The sequence below is a fragment of the Helicoverpa zea genome, chromosome 10 (assembly GCF_022581195.2).
Source record: "Helicoverpa zea isolate HzStark_Cry1AcR chromosome 10, ilHelZeax1.1, whole genome shotgun sequence".
Taxonomy (NCBI): Eukaryota; Metazoa; Arthropoda; class Insecta; order Lepidoptera; family Noctuidae; genus Helicoverpa; species Helicoverpa zea.
The window spans coordinates 9,571,815-9,593,179 of record NC_061461.1 but is presented as its reverse complement, the minus strand read 5'-3'; the positions used below and the strand labels follow the sequence as shown (position 1 = coordinate 9,593,179).

At 34.7% G+C, this 21,365-nt stretch overlaps 1 protein-coding gene across 3 annotated transcripts; it reads right to left on the bottom strand.

The window, feature by feature from the left end:
• Positions 1-1,964: 1,964 nt before the first annotated feature.
• On the bottom strand, positions 1,965-21,365 carry LOC124633677 (gustatory and odorant receptor 22). 3 transcript variants are annotated; one of them, XM_047168981.1, is made up of 10 exons: positions 21,255-21,365; positions 20,529-20,647; positions 13,165-13,314; positions 12,431-12,529; positions 8,859-9,031; positions 6,342-6,541; positions 5,784-5,929; positions 4,078-4,274; positions 3,545-3,706; positions 1,965-2,251 (listed from the first exon to the last, which is right to left on the bottom strand). In XM_047168981.1, exons 3-10 carry the CDS (start codon positions 13,196-13,198, stop codon positions 2,087-2,089), a joined length of 1,176 nt encoding a protein of 391 aa, XP_047024937.1. In that variant the 5' UTR covers positions 13,199-13,314; positions 20,529-20,647; positions 21,255-21,365; the 3' UTR covers positions 1,965-2,086. The 3 variants fall into 3 exon arrangements, with proteins under 3 accessions (XP_047024937.1, XP_047024938.1, XP_047024936.1); XM_047168982.1 differs by having other exon boundaries at positions 20,529-20,641; positions 21,255-21,342; XM_047168980.1 differs by lacking the exons at positions 20,529-20,647; positions 21,255-21,365 and adding an exon at positions 13,747-16,120.

Sequence of the window (21,365 nt, the reverse complement as noted above, 5' to 3'; positions counted from 1 at the left end):
TCAATTCCCGGGTCGGGCCGAGGCTTTGGTTTTCTTCAACTTTCACAAAGCACCCTTTAGTCTGGAAGCTGGTGGAGAGCACGTAAATGTCGGTCCTGCGTCTGATCTCTCTCCGGTCGTGTCGGATTGCCGTCCCATCGGGTTATGAGTGTGAAGGAAAACAGGGAGTGCACCTGTGTCTGCGCAAATGCTCGTGCACTATAATATGTCCTGCGTAGCTGGCTGATCTCCGTAAATGAGAACAGCCGCCGTGGCCGAAATCGGCCGCGGACGCCATTGTATATTGACAATTATTTTTAAGTTTATGATAAAAGCGAAATATCATTTAGATTTTATCAGTCGAAAATAATAAAATCAAAAGCACACTGAAGTGCTCATTATTTTGAAAAGAATTCGTTAACGAACCAAAAAACACTTTCAGACCATTTGCCGAGATAATTATGATTAATGGATGCTTTTACTATCACAATGATACAAGTTTCACTCATTATTTTCAATGTCAAATAGACAACCTTGTCCTTTGAAGTTCAATGAACGTAGCGAACGTAGCTGAGGTAGTCACGGTCGGCTACGCCGTAGCCACTCGTAGCATAATAATATGTCTACGATATTACTAGCTCAACCATATGTCTATTATTTAAATGAGTATGTTTTTTCGTTAAAAGCTTGTTTCAGGTTGACGGATTGTGGTGTCAAATATATAATACGTTTCACATTTATTTCGTGTGTACAGAAATTGAGTTTAGTGAAAAATATATTTTTACATAAAAATGTATTGAATTACACACCAAAATATATTGAATAAAAATATCAACTTTGCTGAACATATTTTTTTTCGGTTGTAAGCACGAAAATATTTACAAATTCAATTCATTATTAATGTATTCAAAGGTGTGAAATAATAAATACTCTCTCACTCGAGAGAGCACGTAAACATTTTCGGTGATAAACTGTATATATAAATACGTTTCATGTCAAATACGAAATAAATAAATAAAGTCCCTTTTAGTGCTCAAAGGAGACGTGAAAGTCGAAACCATTTATTTTGTCGAAGTTTGATACAAATGGCTGGCTTCACTTTAGATCTGTGAAAAGATTCATAGTTTCAAATTACATTGTTGTGAGAGCTTTCAGGCACAATCAAATTGCAGTGTCACTCTTGCAGATTGACTACCTGATACGACGTGCAGGTTTTTTATTGCTATTGTTTTTCTTTAAGGCTGTTTGTCACTTAGGACTGCAAACGCCTGCTCATGCTCAATCTCTTCAGTTAGCAGAACTAGGGTTACTATTTTAATAGTAGCTGTAGGTTATGTGTGTTAATGTAAATATTACAAGCACATACGGTAGATATTTTCATGCCATACGTATATTTATTTACCTACTTTTTCCATTTTACGTCCGCTTCGATTCTAACCAGAAGTCGAACTACATGTTTCACCTGGTTAATAGAAATGAAATACATATTTGCTACAGGTCTTTGATCAGGCTGAGGTAAAATTGGTTCAGTAGTTTTGGCGTGGAAGCGAGACAGACGCATTTATAATTTTAAATGTGAAAATGTAAAATTTAATTTCTATAAATCGTTGAACAAAGCTGAAGTTCATTAACCCCACTGAGTACGAAAAAACAAAGAATTGTTTTGCTTCAATTATCCTAACACATTACATTATTTTTTCTCTGTTGTTTTAGGCATTTTACTTACCTGTCTGCATGATTTTACTTAACGTTTTATGTTTATTAATTTCTTCCTTTTCTTTTAGGATTTCGACGCCGTTTCTATTTTTAGAATTCGTGTTTTCCTGGTTTATGAACGAGGCTGATTGGATTCTAATTTTGGTTCTTAAACTGTAACACTTTGCGAATCTGTTAGTTTTATTTAAAAAAGATTTAACAAATATTTTAAGTAGCATTTCAATCACATGCAAAAGAGGTTTGAGAGTAAAAGAGAATGAAACAACATGTTATTAATGTCATGTCAATAATTGTGCGATACTAAACCTGTGATTATAATACCTCATTAAAAATACATATAAAAACAATGCTGCTTATTCATGAGCATTTCACATGAAGTAGGTGCATTAAATTATTCTTCATCAACGTCATCAGTAAAATCATCATCGAGAATAGTCGTGGTAGTATTGAACACCGCTCTGACGATGGTCTTGAGAGTCTTCCTGGCACTTTGCCGGAGCAGGGTAAGCTTGAACTGCATCAGCACAATGAGATATGTTGACATGAAGGACACGTTCTGAAAAATGAGAAAAAAAGTGGGGATAGCGTGTTATCTTGAATCAAAACTTTTACTGTGCCTACTTGTATTTACCTATTTACTTGTATTTACCTATTTACTTGCATTTACTTTTCAGTACATACAAGCTTTAACCAATGCTTAAGTCAATCAGTGTACGTGCGATTGCTCTAACAGGCATGAAGCGTTATAAAAAGTCGTTGATTTTCTATAACGGTTATATTAATTAATACTTGAACATTAATATAGAATTTTATTTTTTTACAGGCTTTAAGGCCAATTCATAAGGAATCATTCAAACAGAACTGAACTACGGAAAATTAATGACTGATCTTGAAGGTATAATAGATACGTCATTAGTTCCGTGTCGTCGACTTTATGGATCATATCTTCTGCTAAATATTCTACTTTTTATTTGTACTATCGTCGATAAGACTCCTTTTCAGAAGCTTGATCGGGTCATCGAGTTTGAGCTATGCCATATTCTCTGTTTGTAATGATTATTTATTTGATTTTACAAGGATACAGTTCTGCCGTACACGTAGGAAATAACTTCTTTGTGATTACTAGATCTCTTATTCGTTAGAAAAAGATAAAGGTTTAGTATCCTATAGGTAAGTTCACAAGTAACAGAATATAACATTATGGAAGATGAGCTTGGATCGAAATATAATCACATCAAACCTCCATATTAAAAAACATCAAATTAACACCTGTGTATAACTAAATACTGTCTACTGTTTAAAAAGGTTGACACATTCAAATAAAACCATAGACCCCAAATAGCCTGGTCGGCAAACCACAGACAAATGTTTACTTGACGACAAAAGTTTTAAACTACCTGTTGTTTTAGCAACATCCACAATATTTGAATTGCAGAACATTGTTCGTTAAAATAGATTGCGTATTGTTCTAACTTTAGCGACAACAATTCTTTTGTTGGATCACAAAATATGGAAAATATTGTATTACATCGTTTATCTTGTTGGATTATAATTGCTGAATTATTTTTATGAGGAATAATCGTTATTTGATAAACCTTTTTTTTAATCATAAGCCACTCACAGTATTTTTAAGCTATATCTGCAAATATTGCACATATTAATTTCAGGTTTTTTGTTATTTTATAACCTGTATTTTCACTCATATAAAAAAAACACTGGTTCTCAGCTCCATCCGGTTAGACTCTAGGCCGACTCTAACATAGTTTGGTCTTTAGATACCTAAGAACTATAATTTTATTATTTTGTCTGATTTAGTAAAATATAAATAATCATTATGCATTTTACTTACAGCAGTAAACAGTTCCCGGTTGATATTGGTGAATCCGTCGAGGTTCATGATGGGCGGGTTCTTGGAGATGGCCACGAGGAACATCTCGACTTCACGCTGTGTGCTCCTGTCTACTGCTCCCAGGTTCACGTTTAGCAGACGCACTTGGAACTCCAAACCAACCTAGAAATAGTGAAAGTATGAACTTATGGTATCATTTTAAGTAAGAACTTATTCTTGAAGCAAACTATGGAACAATTTAATTTAAATTCGATAGTAAATTACAGATTCTTCTAGATTTGTATATTAAGGATAATGGACTAAAGCCAACTTTCGCCAGCCAGCCAGCTAGCTTTCGCCAACTTTTTTACCCGCGTTCCGTGGAAACTAATTCCTGTACCAGGATAAAAAGTATAGCCTAATTTTCCTCAATAAATGGCTATCTAATTCTGATTTTTTTTTCAATCCGAGCCGTACCTAGTTCAAGTGCAGCTAAAAAACAAACTATAGCTTTGTAATATTAGAACGCATATATTAATTAAAAATACACCAACCTTCCTCGAAGCATGATACGCTTCATTACAGATAATAAACAGTAATGTCATGCAGTACCCCACGATGACGAACAAACCCATCTCCTTGTAACTCATCCCGTGTTCTAGGATCTCTGATAACGCACCGTACAGAGATATTGTGGTGGTGAAGAAAATCACCATGCAGTAGATGCCGTACATATTTGAGTAAGCACGACCTGGAAGTGGAAGAGTGGGAGTTTTTATTCTTATCATATAAAAAAAAATTGTTGGTGCAGTTTTATTGACGTCAAAGAAGGTCCATTAATTAATGGGGTTCAAATCTGTAAGGTGAAAGAACTTGGTATAAAATGATTAAGGTAAAAAAGGAAAGCCTATTCTCTTTTAAACAATTAAGCTGGCTACGCTAAGCTAGCTTTTACGCTATAGCAAACTGAAAGATTTTCAAATTGGAGAGTTTAAGCAAACAAAAAAACTCTTCGGCTTTTTATGTAAGTTCATCTTAATTAGGAATGGTTTTTATTATCATTCGTATTAAATAGGAAACAAAAGTCTCTCGATACTTAAGCGTTTTACTTATGCCTCGTCGATACCTAAGCCTAAAATCCCATTAAGTTCTTTGAGTAAAGTTATTTTGCTTAATTATTTCACCGTAAAGTGAAAGTGACAAAGTCTCAAAGTATTTAGTTCTTCTTTAATCTTCAAACCAGTAATAACAAAATTATTGACAGTTTCCATCAGTTTCGAAACAAATGACGACACTGTTGACTAGTCACGAAATTTTTCTCAGTTATCAAGTTTGAGGGTGATAAATACTACTTATGTATGGAAGTCAACGCAATGCTTTCGACAATTTGAGCAAGGATATAGTATAGAGAAGATCTGTTTTCTTTTGACGTTTATCCTTACATTTATAACCTTGTTCTTAACAGGCAGTCGCTTCTTGTAAAGCCCTGGTAATCAGCTACATCCGGTTAGACTGGAAGCCGACCCCAACATAGTTGGGAAAAGGGCTCGGAGGATGATGATGATGTTCTCAACAGGGCGGAGGCAATAGCAAAGTTGGTTTTCATTCTAAACTACACAGAATACATCTAACAAAGCAACCCCAAAAACACTAACAGTTGGATTCAACAACAATTTCGCAGCAGTGTGAATAAAATAAAACAAACGAACATCTATTAGAGAAACAAAGCACTTCTATTGTACCGTGAACGTTTGTTCATTGAATGTAATGGTCGCTACTGTACTAAATGTATGGAATCTGCCAGTAGGACCAACATGTCGTTGAAACAAAGAGAGCAATTGGTGCGAACATGTTACAATAAGCACGGAGCAATATACTAAACTTGTGAATGAGTGTGATATTTTTTTATTGGAGTTACTGATGCGAGCATCATATACATGATATTTTTGTTGTGTTTTTTAGTTGTTGAATGATTTTTATTTGATAGGCAAAGGAGTAAGGAGTCCTTATGTTTAGAATAAAAAAAAAAAAACAATTTAGGTGTGCAGTACACTTATATGTAAATGAATTCTTACCTTATAATTATTAATGTACACTTATGTGGTGGCAAGATCAGGTGTTCGAGGATGTCCGTATGTCAGTTAGGTGATGTTTTCAAACAATGATTCATTAACAAAATGAATACACCCATCAAAAACAGCAAGCCAACCACAAAATTTATTGGCAAGACGTGCAATATAATCACATGAACGACACTCACCCAACTGTTGCATCATATGCGACAGATCGACCCACAGATGTCGGTATTGTGCTACTTTGAGCGCCGGGTGTTCAGCTTCCAGAGCCTTGTGCAGATTCATGGCAAGCCCGCGGGATGCGGTGCCAAATGCATTGCAGTTTATGTACCTGGGTGTTAAATGTTATGGGGCGTTTTAAATCGACTAGATATATTCGAAAATTATAAAGTACGGTTTAAATCTGGTTAGTAATTTAACACTTTGAGATGTTTAAGAGTACGTTGGAATATGTATGATGTACCTGTAACGATAACCAAACCATAACTAGCCAAGTTGCCACCTATTGGTCAAATCCGACCATTGGTTATGATTTGGTTATCGTTATACCTAGTTAAGTATATACTGCAACTTAAAGAGTGGTTTAACATGCCCTCAAAGGTATAGTTCCGTTTTATCTTCTCACGGTGCCAAAATGTTAAATATAGATAACCAAAAACCTATCTAAATATAACGAAAGGTTTAACAGACATTAAAATATTATAAGTATTAAAAAAAAACAACATACAAATCAGCCTACTTACCATAGTGAACAAAATCCATCCAACATAGCAATGATATGGTAATAAGCGAAGGAATGCCACAGCTCGAAGTCATCTTGCAAGTAATGCTGAGAGAGGATCACGGCAAAGCTGAGACCCCATGAGAACACACATAGACCCCAAGTTAGAGAATACAGGTTGGGGAACACTATGGGGGTCCCAGTGATCTTTAGGTATTTCAGCTGGAAATAAGGAATAGAGGAGAAATCATATCTTAAAACTTGAACTAATAGTATAAAGCTAAAGAGTTTTTTACTTAAACATTCATTGTAGAAACTCATCATCCCCCGAGCCTTTTTCCAACTATGTTGGGGTCGGCTTCCAGTCTTACCGATTGCAGCTAAGCACTAGTATTTTACGAGGAGCGACTATCTATCTGACCTCCTCAACCAAGTTACCCGGGGAACCCAATAACCCTAGATACGACCGGTAACGACTGCCAAAGCTGTTAATGACAGCGTTCATTTCAGAAACTACTGGACGTATTTGTTTTTTTATCCAGATGCTCGAATCCCAGGAGACGAGAGAGAGCCAATGTCGGCAGCTAGTCAATCATCTTCATCATCATTTGACTTCAGCAGTTCTGTATTATTGCTGTACTGATGATGCCCTGAGTGTGGAGAATACTGGGCCTCTTAAATATAATCTGACTGATTGCCGTAATAGCTGAACATTTTGTGGTACCCAGCATAAAATTGGACTTAATGAACTAAACACAAATTTTAGTACCAACATAAAAGAGTCATACATAAAACTCAACAAACTAAAAAATATTAATCACCATTCGACCTCACGTTCGCCGTTTAGGATTCATTATTCATCTGTGTTTCCGCGCTAGTTAGGTTCTAGGTCAAATTTAATGGCTAGGTTAGGTATACGAGACCTTTTCAAATATTTAGTACCAATGTCAATTCGATTCTAATATAGTTGTTATTGTAATTTGTGGGCGACGTTCAAATTTATTGGCTGACATAATAATTATAGGTTCGAGTTTGTCGAAGAGGTATTTTATTCGGCTTACGAAGTCATTCGTTCAATTAAACAGAAATAATTCGGGAGGGAATGCAGAATTTATTGTATTAATATCTAAGGTAAAGAACAGATCAAGTTAAAGAAAGAGATTAAAACTTTTTTATTTTACGAATATCAAAACATGGAGTGCCGAGTATGATAGGTTTGATATAAGGTTCCACATTAGCAAGTAATAGGTATTTACAGAAAGTGGTTTGTCACTATGTGTATATAAGTTAGACATACACAACAAACATCGAACTACGTATATCTACGGCAGTACATCATGTTATTGATTCCTATTTTTTCAGCAAAGCCGGGAGCACACGTCATACCGTTATCAAAGTTAAGTACAAAATACACGTCTACTTGACATAAATTCTATTCTAGTGTGAATACAGCTGTACATCGACTAATGGAAGTACTCCGAAACCTAATACGGGTATTAGTCTAGCTCTCAATGCGAGAGAATCCTTTATTTACAAGATCGATGGTGATACAAAATGTTTGACCAGTCTTGAAAAATAGCGTAACCAATTCTAAGAACTAAGGCTATTCTGGGAACATTGTTAACTATGTTTATATTGGCATCGAAACATTCAATAGGTGAACTGAAAATTATATATTTACGGAATATATATTGCTCTATTTGAGGAATAACCCAAAATAAAGTGGCATATGGAATAGGTGGTTTGCAACGACTTTTATTTATTTCTATTCTTATTTAGCTTTATATTTTTCTCTCACCAAACTTAAATCAAAACAAATGAACGCGTAAAGTTTCAGGTTGAACTGTTCTATTCCATTCCAAATATAGGTACACTTTGTACCTACGGAAATTCTTTTAGTTTACATTATGATATGTCCATTCCAAATATTTATTATTCCTACTAAACATTTGAATTATTATTATTCCTATATATTTACTTTATTTTGACTGCCTCGTTGGTCTAGTGGTCGCAAGCGCGGCTGCTGAGCACGAGGTCTCGGGTTCGATTCCCGGGTCGGGCCGAAATCGCTTTGCGGGTTTTCTTAAAACCCGCAAAGCGATTTCGGCCAAAGCTCGGACAAAGCAGCCCGTAGTCTGGAAATTGGTGATTGATTCACCCGTGCATCGGAGAGCACGTAAATGTCGGTCCTGCGCCTGATCTCTTTCCGGTCCTATCGGATTGCCGTCCCATCGGGCTATGAGAGTGAAGGAATAGTGAGTGCACCTGTGTCTGCGCAAATGCTCGTGCACTATATTATGTCCTGCGCAGCTGGTTGATCTCCTTAAATGAGAACAGCCGCCTTGGCCGAAATCGGCCGTGGACGCCATTATTATTCCTATTTATTTTAGTCATTTACTTCTGAAGTAATGTATTAGTTATTTAGTTAATTGATTACTTTATAAATGAAATGTGAAAATAATTATGTTTAATTTTAATGACATTATAATTATATTTTAGTTAACGACCAAAATTAAATGCGAATATAAATATCACCTACCTGATAATGTGTCCACATATTTTTGAATATAGCGACTTGAGGCCCATGCCTCCACGATGCGATAGGCAGAAGAAAATGTGGGATCAAAATGCTCAGAAATATAATATTATAGATGACTTCATCAAATCTCTTATTAGCACTGCTTTGGAAATTCGCTAAGCGTTCCCGGCCCACTGTAAAGAGAGTTCAGTAGCCCAAGCACGAATATTTGCGAAAAGTTATTCGTATCGAAATCGAGTAACATTTGTATGAGAATTGTACAGCGCCCCTATCGGGCGTAAAAGGAAACAAAACATGGCAGCACGAACATTCTTTTGACGTACGGTAACGTAAACTCTCGAAGGCTGGCTATCGAGTATGGTCGAAACATTATTCACTTGAAAATAGTCGGTGAGAAAGGTTTCGAGAAGTGTAAAAATAAAGTTTTAACCGTGTTTATGTTTGTTTAGAGTTAGTTTTGTGAATAAAATTATTGTTAAGTTATTGGAACAATTAGTAATAGCTTCAATATAATTTAAAATGCAAGGACCGCCACTGTATGAACGTAGTACCGCATATTATTTTTTAGCGGCTTTACTAGAATATTATGGATATCAATCACGAGAAACAAGGTAAGTAATTAAATCATATTTTATTTATTTGCGAACCTATAGAATTAATGTGTTTGAAAAAAAAAATGTTATTTATATGTTTATTTTTAATCATTGTAGAGAAATTACGCGCAGAGCAAAACTTAGGAATAGAATTTACCCACTGGACATAAATGAAACCGAATTCAAAAATATAGAAATAGCATTGCACTTAAAATACTTCACACTAAAGTTTATGCCACTCAAACTTATTAAAACTGTTTACTCACGCTTCCATGAATTCAACCATCATTTCATATTGCGTCTGACTGGTTCTCATAATATTTATTATATTGAAAGCACTTAATTATTTGTAGCAAAAAAAAAACAGAAATACTTTTGTTGTGGACGTGTAGCAAAACATAAACAAATTTGGCGCCCTTACGCGCGTCGGATGTCAAGTGGGTGCGTTCGGTACCCGTCATTTTTAAAAAATAAAATCTCCGTAACTATGTTATATTGCTAGAGATAATGCCATTTTATAATGTCTAATAATTAACTTTGGGTCTCTTTTTTATATTACATTCAGTTTTTATTATAATTTAATAATAATAAAACGTTTAATCAAAGGTAAAAAAAATATTAACAACTAGAGTTAGTTTTCGAACGCACCATTCATTCAACAATCGTTCATTTTGCTCACTGTGGCGCGTCCCTATTTACATTTGCATGACGTCACCTTGGAATTCGAATCGAGTGTTCGATAGTGCTTCGAATGTGGTTCGTGCTGCCTACTATCGACAAACTCCGTTTTCGAATCGAGGCCTCGATACATTGTCGATTCGAATACGTTAGATATTCGTGCTTGGCCCACAGTAGCCCAAGCACGAATATTTGCGAAAAGTTATTCGTATCGAAATCGAGTAACATTTGTATGAGAATTGTACAGCGCCCCTATCGGGCGTAAAAGGAAACAAAACATGGCAGCACGAACATTCTTTTGACGTACGGTAACGTAAACTCTCGAAGGCTGGCTATCGAGTATGGTCGAAACATTATTCACTTGAAAATAGTCGGTGAGAAAGGTTTCGAGAAGTGTAAAAATAAAGTTTTAACCGTGTTTATGTTTGTTTAGAGTTAGTTTTGTGAATAAAATTATTGTTAAGTTATTGGAACAATTAGTAATAGCTTCAATATAATTTAAAATGCAAAGACCGCCACTGTATGAACGTAGTACCGCATATTATTTTTTAGCGGCAAAGGACAATGGGCGATTCCGGTCCAAATGTCCACCACGAACGAGACCTATATGGCTAGATAGCCCGTTAAATATAGAACATATTTTGTTATGAAAGTAAAAAAAAATATAATGCCAGAAAAAAGTTATAGCAAAATAAAATAAAACATTTTATAGATTTTTTCAATTTAATTTTTTCTATTACTTTTCGTGATGTTCGATTTTCGTACTTTCTGTAACTTCTGACAAAATAGAATTGTTCATTATTAGAGAGAAGACACCACCAGTTACTTCGAACTATCTTAGATCCAGGCACCGTTGAGTATATTCAAGCCCTTCTGGCACCTCAATTGGTTCGTGATTCGTACATCCATCGGGCAAATAAATATGGGTTTATATGCAAATGTGTCTTACTCATCTTAGTTTTAGATTAAGTGCGGAAATGAAAGTGGAATAAAATAAAAAATAATAATGACAACATACAAAAACTACCGAAAATTAAGAATACATTTTTGGCTATAACTTTTTTTGGCATTGTTTTTTTTTACTTTCTTAGTAAAAGTTACTCTAAATTAAGTGGACTATTTAATTATATAGGTCTCGTTCGTGGTGGACATTTGGACCAAACTTCATACATTCTTGCCCAATCTCCTTTACTAGAATATTATGGATATCAATCACGAGAAACAAGGTAAGTAATTAAATCATATTTTATTTATTTGCGAACCTATAGAATTAATGTGTATGAAAAAAAAATGTTATTTATATGTTTATTTTTAATCATTGTAGAGAAATTACGCGCAGAGCAAAACTTAGGAATAGAATTTACCCACTGGACATAAATGAAACCGAATTTAAAAATATAGAAATAGCATTGCACTTAAAATACTTCACACTAAAGTTTATGCCACTCAAACTTATTAAAACTGTTTACTCACGCTTCCATGAATTCAACCATCATTTCATATTGCGTCTGACTGGTTCTCATAATTATTTATTATATTGAAAGCACTTAATTATTTGTAGCAAAAAAAAAACAGAAATACTTTTGTTGTGGACGTGTAGCAAAACATAAACAAATTTGGCGCCCTTACGCGCGTCGGATGTCAAGTGGGTGCGTTCGGTACCCGTCATTTTTAAAAAATAAAATCTCCGTAACTATGTTATATTGCTAGAGATAATGCCATTTTATAATGTCTAATAATTAACTTTGGGTCTCTTTTTTATATTACATTCAGTTTTTATTATAATTTAATAATAATAAAACGTTTAATCAAAGGTAAAAAAAATATTAACAACTAGAGTTAGTTTTCGAACGCACCATTCATTCAACAATCGTTCATTTTGCTCACTGTGGCGCGTCCCTATTTACATTTGCATGACGTCACCTTGGAATTCGAATCGAGTGTTCGATAGTGCTTCGAATGTGGTTCGTGCTGCCTACTATCGACAAACTCCGTTTTCGAATCGAGGCCTCGATACATTGTCGATTCGAATACGTTAGATATTCGTGCTTGGCCCACAGTTATAGAAAATTGTTTCCTGACTTTTCAAAAGGTTCGAAAAGTTTTAGGCAAGGAGCAATTAAAAGCGATTGGTACATTTAAGCTTTGGAACCTTACGAATCTGTACCTACTTAAGAACATTTTACAGACTTCAGTACTTCCTTAAAACAAAAGTTGTGAAGTAAGTAGGTGTATTGGTAGTTGTTTTAAAAAGGTTCCTAAACCAATTATTGTCAAAAATATTATTTATTTGTATTCTACCTTTGACCACAATGATGCATTCCAAACTCCATACTAAGTAGGCCCATAGTGTCGCCTTCGAAATCCAGTTGAAAGTGGTTCTCTTAGTTGTTTGTGCGTCTATAAAAATCAAAGAGAATTCAACCAATTTTTTTTTTTGACCTTGCACAATCCAGAATTCAATAGGTATTTAACAGGTACACATATCTTATAACAAAACAACATTGATGTTATGAAAGTTAGTAGGAGTAGGAAAAAATATGAGATGAATTGAAATTAGTTTCAGAAGCCTAGGAATTTAATTTCCCAGAAAATGTATTATATTTGAAAGTTTATAGCTCGCAAAATGCCAGCGAGCACTAACAGTCCAAACATTGTCTCAAAGTTATTGGATTCTGAAATATTTCAACACATTTTCTTTGGAAAAACTTTGTTACTTTATATGCGTTTGCAAACAAAGTTGTGCGACCGCATTCTCTCTGATGAAGACGAATGCCGATATTTCGAAATTTTAAACCGAGAATATTTTTAAACTTTCTCAATTCTATTGTTTTTGAAAAGATCTGTCATACTTTTGTGGAATGGAGGATAGTAAACAAATAGTCTGAAAATACCACCCATATTTTCTCATTGAATGAATAAATCCTTTCTTACAATATTTTTTGAAGTAACGGAACTTTAGGTTTACGACAATGTTGGTTAGAATTTAGAAACATATGTGTATAAGGAAAAAGTGCTCTTTTGAAAATATTTACTCTTAGGCACTCTCATGATAGGCATAACTCCCATGATTTGAAAAAGCACAAGCAAACTCTTCGTGGTGATATAGAAACTGTCGTGAGCATCCAGCAAGGCCCCATCTTTATCAGTTATCTCCGGACCATAGAGATCTTTCGCGTCATATTCTGAAAAAGAAAAATTAAGAAAAAATAAAACATTCATTAAAATGTATTAAGAAGTAGCCCATGAATTATCTGAGAAGTGAAAAATGAGGAAAGGGTTTTCGTGAATAAGTGTTTTGTAATGTAATTTATTTTTGTGGGGTAAAATTAAATAAGACGTAAATATAAGCGGGAAAGTTGTCTGTTTAGAACTGAAATGTTGTTACTTAAGTTGCGCTTCATTGTTAGTCACACTATGTAAAATAAAATAATTCCTGATCACAATCAACTTAATCCTTTTGATCCCTCTAACTCACACTCAGAGCTTATTTGCGAAATTCTGGTCGTTTTCAAAATTAAAAATTACACTAAATAAAACGTTACATACAATGCTTCATTGAAACAACTAGCATAATTTTCTATAAAAATATGAACAAAAAAAACAGCTAAACATACCTTTAATACCATCCTTCTCATCAATTCGCTGAAACATTTCTCTCTTACGCGTTTCATTTTTGTGAACCGTATTGGTATTGTAAACCCGAAAACCATGTTCTTCTTTGTTCATAGTGGTGCCTTTGTTTCCAAATATAGAAAGGGGTATACTCGTTGCGTCGGTCGGGTAGAATGAGCCACGTGAAAGCCGGGTACAGAATGGGCAATAATCAATCATAAGGCCAACCGTCTCAGCTTACTTGGTTATGCCCGTTTGTCAATATAGTGGGGTGGAGTCGCAATGTGTGTATTTTTTTTGTTTGTTATTTTTTAAGGTCTTCTTTTTGTCATTAATACGTTTTTGTATAAATCTATTTATTTACCATAAAATGCATGTATTAATAATTTTATTCTTTTCCTAATTTATTTACTTATGTTTTTTTTTTGATAACAGATATTTCCTACATCCTTAAGTTTTATGTATATCAGTATGCAGGCAGTCAAGTGCAGGCCCAGTAAGTGGCAACTAAGAAGTGTTACACTGTTCTATCTCTCTCCATTCAAATGTTCAAATACTCATATCATTAGATATTTCTAAAAAAAACCTCCGTTTACTACGATAGTAACACTGGCCACTCGACCGAACATAATTCCTACACTAAAAAAATATCCATAGAAATCCACTCTACACCATCTCTATTCCCTAGACACCTCTTGACGTGGTATACCGATGACGCCGCAGCGTCGCTCCAACGCCATTAATTCATATTTCAGTCTAATGGCGACTTTCGAAAACACTTAACGACCCCTTAAGTGAGATGTAAGCAAGACCTTGTGAACCGTTAAATATTCAATATCAAATTAAGGATACTAGTAAACTGCTACGATGTGAAATTTCAGTTCTCTGTTTTTGGGGTCAGCGATTTTATGATAAGGGGTTAAGAGTTGGTTGAAGGGTTTGTTCTAACAGACATCATCAGTCCACTTTTTGTTCCAAGGCCAAGTATGTTTTCTTTTAGAAAAATAGGAGTATGCAAGTATTGGTTAATATTATCAAGTATTACGGAAGATAGGTTAGTGATTTCCCGTTTGACAGATTCTATTACAAACCTGGATTTCTGGTCAATTTTTAGTCACTGTTTTCCAGTATACAAATCAAGACAGAAAGAATTGTACTTGTGTATTCCATTTTTCGAATCCATGACTAAGAAACTCTTCAAAGCCTCTTTTTAAACAAATGCAAGAACAAGACTAACATTCTTTCTTCAAATTCCTCAAAACAAATGACTGGCAAAAAATCTCGTTCAAAATTACGTTGAAATGTTATCTTTAAGCTTGTGATCAACGAGCGAGCTTCACGGTGCGGTTTCGTGGCTCGCCTGTTAAGCTAGCTAGTGGATCACCACAAAACCGCGATTTACAAAACGAAAATGCTGGACTTGACTTCCATGTTTGAAATTCATGTTGAATATGGTTATAGGGACTAGATGACGCGTATCTAGCAAACATATCAAACAGAGGATGTAATCTATAGGTATATATAAAAGAATGTCGTGTTATTTACACATTTTATAACTAAAGAATAGCTGGTCCCTTTAAGATGAAAATTAGAGGAGAGGTAGCTTAGACCCGGGGGAAGGACATAAGTTAGTTTTTGTCATCATTTGAGACGCGGGTGAAACCGCGGGCAGAAGCTAATTTCAAATATAAATTTGATGGATTTTAATATTGTCAAAACTTGGGTTGTGGGGGGGAAAACAACATCGTTTTGCCCCATTGGCCAACCCCACTTAATATTTATGTTACGTACAAGTGTTCAAGCACCTTAAGAACGTCATTCACACATATCAAACTGCATAAATTAATCATGCAACAGTCCCCGAGGTCACGAACACCGAAATGAATCACTAATCTTATTTCTTACCTTTATTTTCTGCCTCAATATATAGGTTTATGCTGTACATGCATTTTAATCGGGGCCTTACAGTTCACAAAAGGCTTAAAAACGTTGTAAAGGTGTACGGTGACAGAGTTAATATTAATTAAGCGATTCTGGTGAAAGGTGCGTTTCACTTCGTACTGAAAGCTCCGTATTTTATTTAATAGCACTTATAAATTCACAGAAGAATATGGAAAGAGTTTTGCTACGTTATAGCGGTAGGGTTAAAGGATATTATGGCTGATGAAGATGTAATCAATATTTTGAATTTGTATTATGTGGGTATGGTTCGAGACCTTGCATAGTTTCTTCTGAGCAAAAAGAGAAGTAGTTTTAATTTTACATAGAATAATTTATTATTAATCATAAGATTTATAGTTCATTATGTAAAGGTTATGAAATTATGAATGAAAGATGAGTCATTTTGTTTTTCATGATTCCATGACTCTGAAAAATAATGAAAAAAATTCTATCAAAGTGAACTTTGCAAAAAAATCAAAGTTCAAAGTGGAACAAAACAAATTACCCACAACCAGCAGTTGATCAAACATGCTTACGTCAATTTATATTCAATTAATCCCGTGTAACCATGGCAACGAGAACCTCATGCTATTCATATTATATTATTATTGTTTATCAGTACAACTTAATCGGCTTTGTTTGACCTTAATTAAATAACGCCAATGCATATTGACTTAACAGTGTGGACTTTATTAACCCGTAGGTATATTGTTTTTTGGTTTTAATGGGCTTTAATCTGTGAAGTTCTTTTTAAGTTTTATTCTGGTCATGCAGACTGACCTAGTTTTTCTTCTTATAGGTACCAGTAAAAGCATAGTGTGTTTGGAGAGGAACTTTGTATTACAATAATTTTGTATGCCTACGAAACATACCTATATATTTTTTAATATATTACAAACGTTAGTTAACTTCTAAATGCTTACGTAAATACACAGATAAGAGATTTCATAAAAAATATGCCTATAAAGTATTTAAAAAATATGCTAATGAATAGGAAACTCAAAATCGACTCCCATTAGATGACCAATGAAGCTAATTGAAAACTTCAATGAGACGAAAATTGAAGAGATCCTCATTTCAGATCCGAGTTTGTTTGACAACAGCTATTGTTATGCAAACAATACCCTTACCATTGTCTTCCCAATTATGTTATATTAAATTGTTTTAAGAAAAAGAAGTATGGTACCTACCTAGTGGATTTTGAACCTTATCAAATAAAAACGGTCAGGAAATCAAAACCTTGGTCATGATAATTTAGACACAAACTTGTTATTTATTTACTAGACAATCAACATGTTCACAAAAGTTGTAGCTAACGAAGCCTAAGGTAATGTTCAAGACCACAAGGGCAGAATGGAAATAAACCGCTAAAATAAATTGAAAAAAATATTCTAAGTATTAGAATAACAAAATTCAGTAGCAGAAATTGACAAACATACCTACCAAATACCGACTTCATCGCCAATGTTTGCATATAGGTACTTTTTATAAGTGATTCAATTCACCGAACCATTACTATCAGTAGGTAACCTTCTCTTGGATATAGTACCTACTCCAGTAGTAGGGGCTAGCCTTAGAGAATCCAGACGTTGCTCTAACTACTTGCATTTGTATACGTCGCGGCCCCTGTTCCGTTCTTATCTCCGCTCTTTGTCATAGGAGAAGCTCCCACGCTGAGCGTCTGTTCACGGCCTTATATTTTATTATGTCGGGATAAAAACGAACGGTTGCTGTGTTTTTACGGTGTGTGGCAAGGGGTGAGTTGGGTTTGGATGCAGGTTTGAAGGAAAAATTCTTATGTTAAATGATGCGACTAAAAAAATAAAGGGAAAAATAAGTCAAGGAAATTACAGAGAAAGAGAACATTCACGAGCACCGAAGAAAACAATAACAAAATACATCGAACAAAGATTTCATTAAGTGCCATCAAAAAATGAAATTATAATGGCTGCGTAAGGTAAAAATAAATTGAATTCCCTTATTTCCGAAAGATCTCCGGGCACAAATCAAATCTGATTCACAGTACAATACAGAACCATTAAATTCATTTAATGGCCTTCAAAGTTTATTATAATTTAGAGAGACCTTGGCAGTCGCACAGATTTATTCATGATCGAATTTTGGGTTTAAATATTGAATTTTGAACTTAGCCTTCAAATTCTTACTTTCTAGATGAGCAGGGATGAATAAGAATTCACGTTCTAGTGAAAAAAACTTCACCGAGGAGTTAGAAGAAGCGACCAGGAATTTGAAAATATAACTGAGACATGAATCTTGATGTGTTGATCATATAAACTTGGACCTTACATTGACGGAGCTATAGAATTCAATGCCATAGCCACGACGCCTACGCTATGGTATTCACGATAACACATAACCATTCAATACTATCAGATTGTAACTTCAAAATTTCCAACTAAGTACATAAGTACAACTTAGTCAAAGTACTAACGAGAAAAGTACCTTTGCCGATAAAATTGCTCAAGTTACGTTTTCAAGTTAAAACGTCTCCAACTTTGGCAGAATAAACATTCGTCCTTGCCTACCTAAAAGGCAAATAATACCTGTTTGTGTTTACAAGAGAGTTGAATTTATTTTATGGACCTGCCTCGTATTTAATTGTTTGCAAACGGCAGTTTAAAAGTAAGAGAAGAGAACGATTAAGTTTGAGAGTTTGATTAAGTTTGATTAGAGACTTTTTTATGTATCGTTTAAAAGGTTCGATGGTGGAATTTAATTACAATTTCTTATTGATCTACCTTATACTGTTTATAGATATGCAGGGTCGAAAGAACAAAACAAATGTGGAGAACACTCAACAATGCATCGATATAAAAGAATGAAACATGGAAGAAGACATGCTGCTCTAACACAAAATAAAATCAGGATAAGGGCAGGAAGATGAAGAATCGAAAATGTCAAATCAAATAATGGGTAGGTATCGATGTCTAAAAACCTTTCATAACTAAATAGGAACCGTGCTGTTAATAGCATTGGCAGATTTTTAGCTCTGGTTGGGGCAAGCAATATTCAAAGGTCATTTCTAATCACAAAGACTGGGACATAACATAGGTAACTAATAACTATAGAGATTTCCAGACTAAGCCGAAGATCTTTAGAAGTCACGTCCACCTATAAAGTGATGTAAGATTATTAGAAGATATTATTTGCGACAGGCGCCTTACCTATTGCCTACGTGGTCTATTTCACGTCGATTTACAGAATTTATTGCGGGTACAACTGCATCGCCATCATAGCTTAATTTACTCGTTTCTAAGGAATCTCAGGTCAATATTTTTCTGATACTTAAGTAAATGTAGTTGTATTGTCATCACTGAAGTTTTGTTTTTCATTTTGTTTCCATACAATATGTAAATCAGTCAATAACTTCAAGAGAAATTTCGATTGAGAAAACCTTTGATTTTTATTATCAAGGAGAAACAAGTTGTAATTAATAGTTTCACATTTCACCTAAACCTAGCTTTTGAAAGCAAAACGTTAGTTTCCATCGAACTACATAGTTCAGTTCGAGTTCATGACTAAGACTGAACTAATACAAGTACCTACCAGTAATATCCAGAAACCGAGTATTATAGCCGAATGTTTATCAGGCATTGTTACAAGTCGGAATACCGTGAATAGTTCCAGAGTATCAGAGGAAAGGTACCGGACAAAGTTCTGGAACAATCCACAACTAACTGAACTTATCCATTACTAGTTCGGCTTAATCGATCCGGTTGGATCTAGTTCTAACTGGTTATCAAACTAGTGTGTACTATTGTGGATTGTGTTTATTGTTCAATGAGTTCGTGTTCTTTGGGGTATTAAATTAACAGATAAGTGGTGTTGTGATTTATACTCATACTTATTTGTGTGTAACTTAAATACTAGGTAAATAAGCACTAATTATAAAATGGTCACACAAAGGAAAGGGTACGTTTATTCTTTTAAGATTAAACCACTCCTGAACACCAGCATCTTTCACACAGAGAAGTTAGGTTTGAGCTTTTTAACGATTGATTGGATATATTTTTGATGTACATAATGTTTACAATAATGCTTACCGTGTAACTGGAAAACAATACATTATGCAGTTGTAGAGCGTTCACGAGGATAACGAATTTTTCGTTCAAAGTACATATCTACCTACAAATCTCACCACAACTAAGTATACACCAGTTGTCAATAACACACCTATATAAAAATAAAAACATTTCAATAAGCCAACATCAATTTCTACACCCAAAACTGTATCCCCGGTAAGCCTAGCCGCTTTCACAAGGCCATAGATTTTCCGACTCGCTAGCGTCTGCCATATGACGCGACGACAACTGCTACGATGATCCTCAAAAATCTTTTATATACCTAAATTTATATCCCTTGAAAATACGATATTTCTGTCCCGCTGAACATCTGTGTTTTGTTTGTGTGTATATGGATGATATAGTTGTGTATCTCGTGTTTGTGTCTCCGTTTGGAGGGGAGGGTATTTTTTTGTAGAGTTATTTTTCCTGAGGGGAAAATCGTTATTTATGTATCTTTGATTGGGAAGTTATAGATGCTCTTTTCGAACACAAAATCATTGAATAACAAAATATTATTGAAGATTTCAACAATTAGGTAATTAGGTCGGTAGGACAGCACATTTAGTTTACGGATGATGCCCCATAAGTATTTAAAAAAACTGCTTCACTGTTGCCTAAGATCAACTAAGCCGATAACATAAAAATATTCTATATTAAATAGACGAAAGTAGAAGAAGTAATTTTTTTCCTAAAAGAAGTGAAAACACTAATAGACTTCAATGCTCAGAACGTGTCAACAAAGTGTTAAACACTCTTACTTATTCAATGAATCCAAATCCCGCAGCACTAATTGCATAAAACGTCATCTGCCAAGCTATTACAGGAGTCTTGGCACAAATAGTTACACCAGGAACCCCTCGGGCGCTGTTCCCTGAAACTGACAAGTCTTACTTAATAGTGCTTTGAATTATATTCCGTTATTTAGGAAATAGTGTATTAATTAAACTGGTAAAACCGAGCGTTTTTCACTTTTCACATTCGCTCGTAAAATCATAAATGACTCGAAACAAAAGATACCTATAGGCACCTGCCCTATCCAGCCAGAAGAATTCATCTTAAGTAAATGTTTCTCTCATTTTATTCTCGTTTTATTTACTCTCTGCAAAATATATAAAACAGGTAGAGAAAGTAAGTAAATTGAAAAAGATTACTGAACTGCATTCGGAAGACTAACAACCACTGAAGACTCGGAAATAGCTGCAATGCACACAGCAAGCGAGTTTGCTTCGTAAACATTTGTGTCCGGAGATGTACGATATCACTGTAGCCGGCCAAGATAAGTGGCCATATTGGACACTAAACTTCATATTATGTACCCTTAAACTTGCAAAGAGCTGAACTGACTTCCTAAATTGGTCGAGTTAAGTTATTTATAAAGTGGAGTAGTGACGTTTTAAAATATAGTTTTCATTACCTACTAAGTTTTGAGGATGATGATGACACTTTCTATTATTCTTGTTTTATTTAAGTATCTAGGTACTTACATTTTTTACTCAACTTGATGGTTGCACCAAACTATAGCCTGAACATAGTTAGGTGCATTATAGGTATGGTTTGTATCTCACGCGCACCTAAGCCTGTAAGCCGCCCGCTAC

Coding starts and splice junctions, on each gene's coding strand:
- LOC124633677 (XM_047168980.1), bottom strand. CDS start 13,963: ATGATTGATTATTGCCCATTCTGTACCCGGCTTTCACGTGGCTCATTC. Junction 13,315..13,746: donor TGAGAAGGATGGTATTAAAG/GTATGTTTAGCT, acceptor TTTCTTTTTCAG/AATATGACGCGAAAGATCTC. Junction 12,530..13,164: donor TATCATGAGAGTGCCTAAGA/GTAAATATTTTC, acceptor TGATTTTTATAG/ACGCACAAACAACTAAGAGA.